This window comes from Gallus gallus, chromosome Z (assembly GCF_016699485.2).
Source record: "Gallus gallus isolate bGalGal1 chromosome Z, bGalGal1.mat.broiler.GRCg7b, whole genome shotgun sequence".
Taxonomy (NCBI): Eukaryota; Metazoa; Chordata; class Aves; order Galliformes; family Phasianidae; genus Gallus; species Gallus gallus.
Genome location: NC_052572.1, coordinates 28,694,145 through 28,708,821, shown reverse-complemented (window position 1 = coordinate 28,708,821; position 14,677 = coordinate 28,694,145). Strand labels below are relative to the sequence as shown.

Genomic DNA, 14,677 nt, shown 5'->3' with positions numbered 1-14,677 from the left:
GCTGTCTGTAACAAAAGATTAATGCAGGTGGATCAAGCATGATCTCTAGTTTTAACAATACTGATTTTATTTACTTCCCATACAACCGGGGAAATAAGTTTAATTTATTTCTAATTTACTATCAATTTTCAGGAAATGCAGTAGCTGGGCAGCTATTTCACACTCCTCTCAGAGATGAAATTCTAAGGATCTTGCTTACCTTGTAGTATGGCATAAGAAGAGTGCAAATAGCACAGTGGGGTTCCTTTTTTGCACAACATGCATTGTATTCTTTTTCTGCATTGAAATTAGGTGTTCTTGTCTGCCAAAGGTGGACCAGAGGCCTGGCCCATGTCTCTGTCTCTTGAACTTCCTCTTCAGCAAATGCAGTTTCAGGCAGTTCTTAAAGAAAAAAATCAGAAGAGGCATTGGGCACAAACTGGAACACATTAAGCTCTCTCTGTATATCAGGAAACACTTCTTTAATGTGCAGGTGATGGTGCACTGGCTGTGGAGTCACCAGAAAGGTGACTGTGGAGTCACCCTCCTTTGAGGCCCAACAGACACGTGGGCATGCTTCTGGGCATCCTGCTCTGGGTGTCCCTGCTTGAGCAGGGGCTGGACCAGACAGACTCCCTCAAGGTCCCTGCCAATCTCAACTAGTCTGCGATTCTATGAAAGTAAGCAATTGGACATATTCTTTTCCTGAAATTGAAAGAAACAATACTGAGTTTGTCATGTTCACTAATATTGAGACCAAACAATGCTGAAGAAAATCTGAGAGTGAATAGAAATGCAGAAATCTAAAAGAATTATGTATCAGGACAAGCACACAAAAAAGCATTTTGACATCATAAGCTGACTACTTCACAGAAAGTATTTCAGTAGCTCTTCAATTTGCAATTTGTATTCATAACCTTATTTACAACATTAAAAATTATCTCAACTCCTCCAACGTCAACTCTCCAGCCAGAGGCCATGAACTCTGCCTTAAATCACTCAAAGCAAGAACATCATCACATCTTGCCATGCAGCACCAGGCAAGTCACTCTTTCCACACAGAACAGTACTTCTCAGCTGTTTATGTAACCTATCACTCATTTTCCAAAAGAAAAAACAGATTTATCATCAGTACACAATGAGGAAAAATCTGCTTTTGGATGTAGCTGGAAAGGTAAGAATAGTGCATGCTGTAACCCACTTTCAGAAATAACTGTTTGATAGTATTGGTGAGCTGTTCTGGATGTTGTAGAACATGGGTGACAACCTTTTGGTTTGCCTGGGCTGCAATGAGTGAAGAAGAACTGTCTTGGGATGCTATCTTTGTTGCTGCTGAGTGATGGGTGCACCCCTAGGGCTGGCCAGGCTGCTCTACAGGGAAGAGCCACCACCACAATGGCAGGGTGTGAGACTAATTATTCGCTGACCGGGGCCATGGGTTGGACATGCCTGTTGCAGAAGTTCATTCATTCACAGTGTGGCTGCAAAAGAATTTAATTTTAAAATTCTAAAGTTGACTTTAAGAAGTTCAAAGCCTCTAGAGAAGGTGGAGAACAAAATCAGATTGAACCCTGAAGAGAAAGAGCTTATCCAATAGGTGCAATCTGAAAATGTAGTCATTTGCTCTTGAGAAAGATGCAGAAAAAGGAATCCTGAGAAAAGTAGAAGTCATTGTCCTTATTTCAGCTGGGATAGAGTTAATTTTCATCACAGAAGCTGGTATAGTGCTGTGCTTTGGTTTTAGGAGCACAATATTGATAACACTGATTTTTTAATTATTGCAGAGCAGTGCTTACATGCAGTCTAAGACTTTCTAGCTTTTATGCTGAGGAGGCTGGGGTGCACAAGAAGTTGGGAGGGGACAGAATCAGCTCAGCTAACTCAAACCCATCAAAGGGGAATATTTAGGGGGAAAAAAAAAGTTTATCTCAGAAGAAAATTCCAAAAACAAAAAAATGTTGTGCAGTATATTAAGCTGAATTATCACATTCTTTCAGCCCATTACTGACTTCATTCACTTTATGAAAAATCAATAGCTTTACAGGTCTCCTGGTATGTTAAATTGTCATGAGTTGCTACAAAAGCATTATAAAGTTGACAACATTTTTATCAGCACTGAATAAAATATGGATTTAAAATATTGTATACAAGCAGTCCTAACATTTCCAAATATATACATATAATGAACATGAATTCTATTCCCTTTTATATAGTTTCTCATGAGAATGTAAGTTCAATAAAAAATCTCCAGTAATGAAGGTAGAAGGACAAAGACAAAATGTCTGCCAAAAAAAGCTGTCACCAAGTCAATATTCAGCAGCAGTTCTTTACTGCGGATAATATAGCTGTAAAAGAATAGCAACAAGAAAACAGCTGAAAATAAGAAGGAGATAACATAAAACGCAGGCATCACTGTTTCAGTTTTCTGCATAGCTTTTGTTGTTGCTGTTGTTGTTAAAGGTCTTATTAACCCAAAGAAAAATTTAAAAATTACCAATTACATTATCCCTCTTTCTTGCAGTTTTCCAGAACTGGCTTCATTTTTGCTGACTCTTTTTCCCTAAACTCATTTTTGACAGTATTTCTTCTATGAAGCTAATACTACCATTATTTTAAATGTTTTCGCTATGTTTGTGTACTCACAGTAAAAGGATTTTATCAATCTAGGTAAAGAAAACAGAGAGAACACAAAATTTGTTGAGAAGATTTGTAACTTATGACTTCTCTCTCTCTTATCTACTTTGAATCTGATAACCTTTAATCCCATAACTGTGGGAATAGTAAACTCCCACCACCATCAAACAGGGGGGAGCTGTGCAGGATCTGCCACTCCATCTGGATGCATCTAAGTCTAGCGGCCCAATGCAGTTAATTCCAGGATGCTTGAAGTGCTTGCTTATGCAAGACAGACTTTTCAATTATTTTTCAATGGTCTTGGGAATCCGGAGAGGCCCCAGTCAACTGGAAGCTTGATACTCTCTGGTAAAGGAGAGTCAACTTATCCATATCCTATGGGGTAAATAAAATAAAATGCAGGGGCTGCATCTGTTTGCCATGGCAAGAAAATTCAATATATATTTGCAGATCAATTGACAACACTTTTCAAGAGATTCTAAACTTTCATGCATAGCACAAAGGCACACTTGAAAAATACTAAAAAAAAAGCATCTTAAAAGTCTCCAGTTGATCTATCTATTCCTGTTGCTTGATCTCCATCTCAACCGTAACACTCTAGATATAGTAATTATTCCCATAGCAACAAATATTATATCAAAAAATCAAACTGTCATGTCAGCTACGAAAACAGATGTCTCTTTAGCAGAATATATTCTCATGCTACCCTATATTCAAGTATAAACGTTATGCTTCACCTGAAATGCAAGTGCAACTTACACTTCATTTTCCAAGGCAGTCAGCACCACTGCAGCCATGTTCTGCAGCAGAGCAGGGGATTGCCATGTGAGAGGCCATTTAATTTAAGAGGTGGATAGATTGCAAAGAGCTGCCACTGAGAAACAGCCATGACCAGGCTGAGAACTTGTGGGTTAAAATCAGGGACTAGACCAACAAAGAAAACCCTGTGGTTGGAGACTACTATAGGCTGCCTGATCAAGGGGAGCTTCCTGACAAGGACTTTTCACTTCAGCCACAACAGCCCTTGTATTCATAGGTTCACATCTGGATGGGGGATTTCAACCACCCAGACATCTGCTGGGAAAGCAACACGGCAAGACGCAAGCAGTCCAGGAGACTCCAGGGGTCTGGAGTCCATTGAGGATAAATTCTCGGTCTGGGTATCAGACAGACAGACAGACTGAACAGGGGTGAAGTATTACTGGACCCAGTGCCCGCCACTATGGAGGAGACCATTAAAGAGAGCAAGATCAGAAGCAGTCTGGGCTGAAGTGACCATGCCCTGGTCAGGTTTGTGATCTCAAGAAACTTGGCAAAGAGCAGAGACAGGACTCTGAAGTTCAGGAGAACAGAATTTCAGCTTTTTAACAAATTACTGGATGAGGTCCCCTGGAGAACTGCCCTTAGGGACAGAGGAATGCAACAAAGATAGCACAAGAGTTCTTCATCTCCAGCAAAAGAAATTAAGCAGAAGAGGCAGGAAATGGCTGAGCAAGAACCTTTTGGTCAAACTGAGAGATAAGAAGGAAAAGTATAGACAGTGAAAGAAAGAAAGAAAGACAGTAAGAAAGAAAAGTATAGACAGTGAAAGCAGGAATGGGTTGCCTGGAAAGAATATAGGGATGATATTCAGACATAAAGAGATGGGATCAGGAAAGCCAAGGTGGAGATGGAACCGAACTTCATAAGGGATGTGGAAAATAGCAAGGCTTTCTTTAGGTACATTGGTCAGAAGAAACAGGTAAAGGAGAGTGTAATCCCCTTCATAATTGAAAAGGGAAAAATGGCTTCAATAGACAAGGCTGAGGTACTCAGCAAGTTCTTTGCTTCGGTCTTTACTGGCAGTCAGGCTTCCCACACCTCTCATGTTCCTCAACTTCTAGGTTAGGTTCAGGGAGCAAAATTCAATCCACTGTAAGAGCAGAGCAAGTCTGAGACCACTTTCTGAGACTGAATATGTTCAATTTAAGGGGCCAGATAACATGCATTCCAGGGTCCTGGAGGAACTGGCTGATGTGTTTGCTAAGCCAATCTCTCATCATATTTGAAAAGGCTATCAGGTGAAGTCCTAGAAGAAGGAAAATAGCACTCTCATTTTTAAGAAAGGGAGAAAGGAGGAACCAGGAACCTCTGAGGCCAGTGAGCCTCAACTCTGCCTTCCATGAGGGAGCTTATAAGCAGAAGTGGGACTGAATTTTTACACAATCTGAAACTGATAGGACAAGTGGAACAGCTGGAACTAAAAGAGGGGAATTTACATTAGATGTTAGGAAGAAATTCTTTACTTAGAGGGCAGTAAGGTACTGCAACAGGCTGCCCTGAGAAGCTGTGGATGCTGCATGCCTGAAGGTATTCAAGGCCAGGTTGAATGGGACTTCTGGTAGCCTCATCTAGTTGGCAGCCCTTCCCATGGCAGTGAGATTAGTCCCTTTCAACCTAAGCCATTCTATGATTCTGTGAATTCACACGAATTCGGAATTCCTTAACAGTGCAACAGAACTGTAATCATCTGATTCACAAGCTTGCATTTAAGTTGTGTCTTTCCCCAAGACTATTCATCTCGTAAGATCCTCTTAAATAAGACACCAGGCTCAGAGGCTGACTACATGAGTATGTATATGTCCAAGAAGGAAAACCATGGAAAGAATGCAAAGCACTCTTTCTCAGGATGTATTAAAATTTCCTAACTAGGCAGTAGAAGATTTCCTTACTTGAACTGCAAAACTGAAATTCCTCTGAAAGGCACCACATGACACCTTTATTATCTGAAATTGTATATGCTGGAGGAATTATACAGGATAAAAACTGAATAGCTTACAATAACATAAACCATTTTCACATTTAAAAAAGACTGTCTTAGGAACACATAGCAGCACATCAAAATTCAATTAAGTTTTTTAAAGATTCTAAAAAGATGTTGTATAACAAAGAAAAACAAAGACTGGTAGATGCATCATTGAAAATATCCATAGAAGATGTGACCCCAAAAAGTCATCGCTATTGCAGATCAGTCCCACTCAGGAGACAAAAGAGAGACAACTGAGAGCATACATGCTAGGTTTAATGAAAGGACAGATGAAAGTAACACTGTAGTGGGTGTCTGCTACCTAACTAGGTAGAGTAAGTGCCCTAGGCCCTCTAAAGACAGACAGCATGTCCACTGTCTGCTCCTCATGGGGCACTTCTACCATCTTGATCTGCTAGAGGGACAACACAGCAGGATGTAGCAATCAAGAAAGTTTCTGGAGCGCATGAACAACATCCTTCTCCTGCAGGTCCCAGATGAGTAAATGATAGGCAGCAGTCTACTGGACCTCATGTTCACCAACGAGGGACTTGCTGGGAATACAATGTCTAAGACAGCTCTGGCTGCAGTGACCAGAAGATGGTTCGAGATCTTGAGGGCAGGGAGAAGGGTGAAAAGCAAAGTCACAAGCTTGGACACTGTGGCAACTTTCATAATCTTGGAAGCCCTGCGAGATGAGACCCTTGTGAAAAGCTGGAACAATTTTCTGGCTCAAAGCCTGTTCAGCAGCATTGATCTGAGACATTACCTGCTTGGCAAGCTTTTGGGGTTGATGGTTACCATGCTCACAGTAGTAATATAAACATATGCACTGAACATCCAAGAGAAATCATTTTTGGTTGTTGTTCCTTTTGGGCATTTAACCTGACTTGCTGGAGTCGTCTCAGAGGAGAGGACCACCGTGTAGTCAATGCACATACCTAGCAGCCCACTATGTGACAATCTCATGATCAACTGCCAATTACCCAAGCGGAGGAGCATGTGCTACAGACATTCTGTTGCCCCTGACAAACAAAACATAACAACCAAGTCAAGGAGTACTTTGGCAAAGTGGACAAATATTTAGTCCATATGTAAGCCCTGATGGATCTACTTATGAAGAGTGAGAGATCTGAAACATGTCACTAGAAGGTTGCTCTTGATAATCCAATAGAGCATGGTGATTCTGAGAAGTGCTTTGAGACTGAAGAAAGGTCAGTCTTATCTTCAAGAATGGCAGGGAGAGCACAAGGAACCACAAGCTGGTCAGCATGGGATCACCAAGGGGAAGTCATACTCAGCTAACTAGATTAACCTTTACAATGAAATGAGTGGTGTAGTAGATGATGGGAGAACAGAAGATACTATCTACGTGGACTCTGACACCATCTCCCACGTGATCCTTGTAGTGTACATTAAGATAAACTGTAATGTCAAACCAGCCACCATTTTTATGACTGTAAATAAAACTTCAATATGTATAATGCATGTATAATGCATAAGAGGATATCCTATATATCTAAGAGGACAATAAGCAGACAAGTCTCCTTTCTGCCTAACACTTGTAGTCTCTCCTGAAATATTCCTTATGGCAGAGGCATATTTTGTACGTATATCAAGGTACTGTTTCTCTGCTTTACTTGATAATACTCTGTGCACTATGTGATCCATCAACAACAACAACAACGACAAAATTCTATTAAAATGGAAGAAGTCTCAGGAAAAAAATCTAGGGAGTGACTGACCACATCTGTTACAAAGGAAGCTGAATTTATCACAACAGAAAGAGAATCACAGAATCAGGGAATTGTAGGGGCTGAAAGAGACCTCCAGACATCATCGAGTTCAGCCCGCTGCAAAGCAGGCCCTCTACAGCAGCTTACACAGGAAGGCATCCAGGTGCATCCTGAATATCTCCAGAGAAAGAGAAGTTGGTCTTTGTTTTAAATAAACACCTGTATCAGTTGGGTGGATCATCTGGTTGTGTAAATGTCTTCTCCAAAGCAGATCAGAAGAGTGTGAAAGTTTTGTTAAGCCAATCAGATAAGAACACAGGAACTGTGTGTGTGGCTCAGTCCAACATACAGCGTAAAAACTGAAGGAAATTTCAGTTGGAAATAAATGGAAAATGAATTTTGAAGACAGCAACAGGTTTGAGCTGACTTCAACCCATGCATCACCTCCTGACAGCTGGTGACATTCAGCATCTTGATAGTGAGTGTACAGAGACCAGAAATTGGAACCACAGTTCTGTTGTGATCCAACTGTATATTTTAATTGCTAAATTATGGTTCTATTGTGATTTCAGCACACTGCTGTAATCCCTTTGCTAATATAAAATCCTATGTAACATAAACTATTTTCCAGAACCTAGTCAGAGAGTAACAGACTCAGACACAAAAATTGAATTCTGCTCTACTGGTATTGTGCACTGCATGCAGACATAAAAAGACTGATTGAGCTTGGCTAGGGTGAGCATAAGCTTAGAATCACAGAACTGCTCAGGTTGAAAAAGACCTTCAAGATCATCAAGTCCAACAACAACCTAACCATACTACCCTAACTCTAACAACCCTCCACTAAATCATGTCCATGAGCACTACGTCCAAATAGTTTTTAAACACATCCAGGGATGGTGACTCAACCACCTCCCTGGGGACCCTATTCCAGGGCTTAACCACACTTTCTGTAAAGTTCTTCCTGACATCCAACCCAAACCTCCCTCAGTGCAACTTGAGGCCCCTCATCCTGTCACCTGTCACCAGTGAGAAGAGACCAGCCCCACTCTCGCTGCCATCACCTTTCAGGTATTGGAAGAGACAAAAAAGGTCTCCCCTCAGCCTCCTTTTCTGCAGACTAAACAGCCCCAGTTCCTTTGGTTTCTCCTCTTCTCCAAGTCCTTCACAAGCCCTGTTACCCTTCTTTAGACCAGCACCTCAATGTCCTTTCTGTTCTGAGGTGCCCAAAAATGAACACAGTATTTGAGGTGAGGCCTCACCAGTGCCGAGTACAGAGGCAGGATGACTTCTCCAGTCCTGCTCAACACACCATTCCTGATACAAGCCAGGATGCCACTGGCCTTCTCGGCCACCTGGGCACACTGCTGGCTCATATTCAGCCAACTGTCCATCAGTACACCAAGGTCCCTTTCCATCACGCAGCTTTCCAGCCACTTGTCCACAAGCCTGTAGGGCTGCTGGGGGTTGATGTGACCAAATGCAGGACCTGACACTGGGCCCTATTAAAACTCATACAGTTAACCTTGGCCCACCGATCCAGTCTATCCAGGTCCCTCTGTAATGCCTTTCTCCCCTCTGGCAGACCAAAATTCCCTCCCAGCTTGGTGGGAGGGAGTGTTAAATCCTTTCCTGAATACACTCTGACAATATATCTTACTGTGATTCCAAAATCTTACCAATACATCAGTAGATGTATCACATATTTTGGTATGCTTTGATAGTAAGCCTGTGGAGTGGTCTTCATGCCATAAGAGTGACATGTCTGCCCATCATCTCCTTTCAATGGGATGTTTAAGTCTGTTGATATGTGCAATAATATTTTTAAACATAAAATAATGTCTGTTTCTTTAAACTTCTACTATACTTCTATCTGTGACTGCTTCACACATTCATGCAGAATTCTACAATGGATTAATACCAGCCCCTAAAAAGTGGTAACAAGATAATATAAGGCAGAATATTCCCATACATTTGAGAACCTTGTCACTGCCATCTCTAACAGTGGTCAGAGATTCTGATTTTTTATAACTATCATTTTTTACTTCACAGTAACTGTAATAATTTGTTGTAGTAATGAGGTTAAGGTAATGAGGTAATAGGGAAAGCCTTTTTCCCCGAAGAGAATCAGAAACACTTAATGAGACAATTAGTGACTTTAAATAAATACATAACAGCTGTTATAGAACGTACCATATCAAACAATAATTCAGCCTTAGTAGTACTGACACTAGAAAATAATCAGAAATGCCCAACTTCATACTAGTTCCCACTACCACATTTGTACCAGAAAAGAACATTTATAAAGGATCAGTTAATCACTATAATGTAATCTAGGATATACTGGTTCTCACTTATGCAAACATTTGTAGACACCTGTATTCCTCTACACATTTAAGAATAGGGAAACATTTAACAAAATATCTAGACAAAATGAAACCTTAGTCCAGAATGGATTTTGATACAAAGACAACTCCTTCTAGAACAAAGTACACATGAATAGTTGCTTTCCAAACAAGTAAGTGAATGAAATAAATGTTCTCACAAATGTTATTAGTTTAATAGCTCATGCCAAACTTGTTCCAACACTCAAGACCATTGGCTTTGAACGATTTTTGCTTACTAAGTTAAACTCAAATTCTCAGATGGAAAACATTTGGGCCATTTGCAGAATGGACTGTTGCCAGTATTTGCTGATTTAACCCAGCAGATGTGAAAAGCCATAGACACTAATACAGTACAATTTGCTTTTGCCAGTCTCAACAATGATTTTGCTGCTTGGGGTTATGTTCCACTGATGATTCCTGGCTTTGTAGAGCAACATTCTCTGCTATGAAGAGCATGGCAGCATCTGTTATTTTTCAGGTAGTTGAACATAATCTCAGCCCTGGGAGGCATTATATATAGTTTGAAATGTCCTGGAGGAACTAATAAAAAAAAAAAGCCGGTCAGGGAAATAGACTTGGAACTTCGAACTTCACTGCTCCTGCAGTATATCAGCAAACCTCATTTCAGAAATTCTTTTTTTCTTTTAGTAATGAAAGTCTAGCTTTCATAGCAAAGTATGAAAATACAAATATTTAAATTTCTTGTGACAGTACTCTAAAATAGATACACATTTTTGGTTAGAGAGTCTAATTTCTGAATTATTAATGAAGGCCTCAGTTCTCATAAAAATTGTATGTGAGGACAGCCATACTGAATCAGAGCACGACAGGCTAAGCCTAACAGCTTCCTGATTAAATACAGCTTAGAGTTCAAAAGCAAATACCATGATGCTTTATTAAAAAAGTGAAGTATCAAAGAAGTGCGATATATCAGTTGTGGCAGATATCAAAATGTTTCGAAAAGGTCACAAAAATTGAGAGTTCAAAAAAAAAATTTTAAAGGCTAACCTGAATGATATACTTAGATACTGGGATACTCCAATTTTTCCGAGGCATATTATTAGAGTCTTGTAATGAAATCTGCATTCGTTTTGTGATTAAACAATTGCTACACTTTGCTAAGCATACTTGTATTATGAATGTGTAGTACTGTCCTGGTTTTGGAGGGGACAGAGTTCGTGTTCTTTATGGTGTCTGGTACAGTGCTGTGTTTTGGATTTAGGATGAGAATACAGTTGATAATGCACTGATGTTTCAGTAGTTGCAGAGCAGTGCTAACACAGAGCTGAGGAATTTTCAGCTTTCATACTGCCCTGACAGTAAGGAACTAGGGATCCACATGAAGCTGGGAGGGGACGCAGCCAGAACAGCTGGCCCAAACTGGCCAAAAGGGGCATTCCATGCTATATGGCATCACGCCAAGTAATAAAACTGGGAGATTCGGTTGGGGAAGGGATGTGGTCACTGGGGACCTGGCTGGGCATCTGTTGGCAAGCAGCGAGCAATCGTATTACGCGTCATTTGATTCTTTTGCTATTATTATTTTTTTCATTTTTTTCTTTCTGATTATTTCAAACAACTTCTCACACATTTACCTTTTTCAATTCTCTTCATCACCCCACTGTGGGGGGAGTGAGCAAAAGGCTGTGTGGTGCTTAACTGCCTGCTGGGTTAAACCGCTACATATACAATTGCTACACTCTGTTAAAAGCAATTTGTACTTGCATTGTGATTTAAGTGCACTGCTGTATCACTCTGCTAAATCAAAATCCCACATAACTTCAAGTATTCAAATAAGAAAATTCTGCATTATGTTTGAAATCCTCCGTGTATGGAATATTTTAAAGAACCTGGTCAGCATGTATTAGACATTAGCTAGCACGGCTGGGAAGATATTTCCAAGTAAGAGTAATGACAACTTCATCAAAAATAGGCTTTCTGACTTGGTATTAGTTGCAAATAAGAACCTAGTAGAGATAGCCTATATTATAATTAAGAATAGGCAGCGATAAGATTGGCTGCAGACAGAACCACTGTCATTTTGAAGAGAAACAGATTACTACAAATACTAGCAAAGGCTAGCAAAGTGTAACCACTAACTTTGAAAAAGAGGGATAGAAAAACTATAACCAAGGGTTTTATAAACAGAAAAGTAACTCACTGGTTTTATTGATATTTAGGATGAATTTGAAAAATGTAAAGGTTCCAGAAATTTGAAGAAAAGAAAGAAGAGCTAGGCTTGGCTGACTGCTGGTAGTTATTTGTGAGTAGTAGAGAAGTCAGAAGGGAAAAGAGCATGTAATGAACAAGGGAAAAAACAGAAAAGATAACAGTGCATTAGCAATAAACACAGAAAATCAAAATAATTTATTAGACTCAAAGTTGCAGCCTTAAATAATTGTACATAAAGCCCATATGAAAAGGGATCATTTACTACTGCCTACTGAAACAGACTCAAAGTGATTGCCACCATTTATACCATGAACAGTGAATGATCAAGAGATACCGGGTTTAATATTGACCCTCCTAAGAGCGACAGCTCAGATGATTAACAAGAAGAAAGTATTATAAAAGTGTTTGATCCCATGGCAGAAGACTATCAAAGACAAGCAACAGACCTGAATCATTTGCAACCCATATATTCCTCCCTAGTGACTAGAGACACTCAGCATTGTGACAGTGAACATATTATTAAATAGTAATGAAATTCACACTTGTATTGTGGCTGAACTGTATATTGCAAGTGCTACACTCTCCTAAACATAATTTGCACTTATATTGTGATTAAAGTGCATGCAATATCACTCCAGTAAATAAAAATCCTATATCGCTTCAACTGATTTCAAGTAAGTAATTTTTCTATTCTGCATTAAATTCTCCAAACATTAGAGTTCTAAGAGGACCTAATCAGACGATGCTGAAACACAACCTTTTCTCTACCAAATGGTTAAGTTGCTAAAACCACATTTGTATTACCACGTTCCTTCAACTAAGCAACTTTGAAAAAGCTCTGAAGATTCATGCTGTAAAGAATCAGTTTATACCTACACAATCTGTGAAACACTCTTAAAGGATTAAGCATTTTCATTTAGATAACAAAGAAATAAACAAAAAAACCCTTCAATTTTATTTGGCTTCCTTGTTGTTGAAAAAAAATATATATATTCTCTACTTCAAAACAGTGGACCACAGAAGTACCTGTTAAGCGTAAGGGGTAAAAATCAATCTTACAGAGAAATCAACCTTGTTGTTTGTGCTATAGAAGTCCATAACATCAAAGAGCAGGTACTTGATAACTGTGGTCTGATCATCACAGAGATGCTTGAGTCTTTCTATGCTCTGAAAGGTTTCAGTACAACTCTATATTTGTTGCATTCATTTTTATTATAAGTGACAAGTAATCCTCAATATCAGACAGAAGATGCCATGAAATTTTATTTTCCTAATTAGAAGACTCCTGGGAACTGAGGAAGAAAACTTACTGCTCTATCTTCATCTTGCAGCTAGAAATTAGTGAACAGTTGTTCCTGTAACGGAATTGAAACTTGCATCAAAAAAGAAAATTTTATCTAAATTAACAAGTTTTTTGTATCTCGCTGTAATGTAAAAGTGCCAGTGCATAAGGTTTACTGATCCTGAAGAAAGCATGCAGAGGCAAGTTAATATTCACTCGTTTAATAGAGAAGTACTCAATTACCAGGGGTGGCTTGCCAGTTGAGCTTTCCCCGGGTCCTTGTTACTGGTGGTGGCCAGCTGGTAGAATGTCCATCCCCACTGGGGCTTCCCCCGGCAGATAATGGTGGTGGATGGCCACTATGATATCCAACAAACTCCATAGTCCTTCTGCTATATATGTAACAGCAAGAAACAATTGCATTCAAGTAAGCGTGGTCATTCACAGAAACCAAGGATTACTTAGTTACAGCTACAGAGCAGTTTCTCACAAATTCGTCTAGCTAATGCAGAAACTAGGAGCAATTTACTTGGGTTCCCAAGTTTAACAGCCCTTTCTTACAGGCTGGTTGCCTGTTTGTTCCTGGTTCAGGCCATGATCTGTATTTTTCCACTCACTCACCCAGTGATAAAGGAAGAAGTAATTCTCAACACCTGGAGTTATTACTTAAAAAAAATTAACTTGGAAGAGTTTTGGATGTGAATCTTCAAGAGTTGTGTGTTGAGACTGAGAATGGCTGCCTTCACCTTGGTCTTTTGATTAAGTCAAGAAGTTTAAGATGATCAGAGAGCTGGAACACCTCTCCTACGGGGAAAGGTTGAGGGAACTGGGCTTGTTTGGTTTGGAGAGGAGAAAGCTCCAGGGGGACCTCATTGTAGCCTTCCAATGCTTGAAGCAAGCATATAAACAGGACGAGGAATGGCTGTTTACAAAGGTGGACAGTGACAGGACACTATAGTGGAATGGTTTTAAACTGAGACAGGAAGGTTTAGGTTAAATATCAGGAGGAAGTTTTTCACTCAGAGGGTGGTGACACACTGGAACAGGTTGCCCAAGGAGGTTGTGGATGCCCCATCCCTGAAGGCATTCAAGGCCAGGCTGGATGTGGCTCTGAGCAGCCTGGTCTGCTGGTTGGTGACCCTGCACATAGCAGAGGGGTTGGAGCTAGATGATCATTCTGGTCCTTTTCAACCCAGACGATTCTGTGGTTCTATGGTTACCTCCCTCATTCCCAAAACAGCTTAACTTCTTGCTGAACATGAAATACAGAATTCAGCTGTAACAGCTACGGCTTATATTCTCAAAGATTTCTACTAATTCTGGCTAACAAAGTTGAAACATAAGCAACACATTTTCACTGATACTAAAATGCCTGAAATGCCAAATAAAACATTTGAAAAGCAAGCTAAAAAGGTGACTCGCTGATCAAGAAACCACATGTAATAAGTAGTGGCAGGAAGAACTGTCAACACAAAATATAAATAGCATAGTTGTGCTCAAACTTTCATTTTCATATCTAACGTACATTATTGCAATTCCAGTAATTTCATTTGTCTTTACACTGTGCAACTTTAAAGACAAGCCATTCTATTTGCAATTTAGTTCAAAGAGGCATGTCATCAAAATTGAAACAGAAGCAAAAGAAAACCTGCTGGAATTTACTGCATAGCCTATCAGCAAAAAAAAAAAAAAAAAAAAAAAT

General features: G+C 39.8%; 1 protein-coding gene across 12 annotated transcripts in view; it reads right to left on the bottom strand.

The window, feature by feature from the left end:
* The window catches only part of KDM4C (lysine demethylase 4C), a 309,184-nt gene that overhangs the window by 106,446 nt on the left and 188,061 nt on the right, over window positions 1-14,677 (bottom strand). For all 12 annotated transcript variants that reach the window (XM_046905735.1, XM_040655989.2, XM_015280207.4 and 9 more), the window contains one exon: window positions 200-381. In XM_046905735.1, the coding sequence (XP_046761691.1) occupies window positions 200-381 (182 nt within the window). The remainder of the gene's footprint in view (window positions 1-199; window positions 382-14,677) is intronic.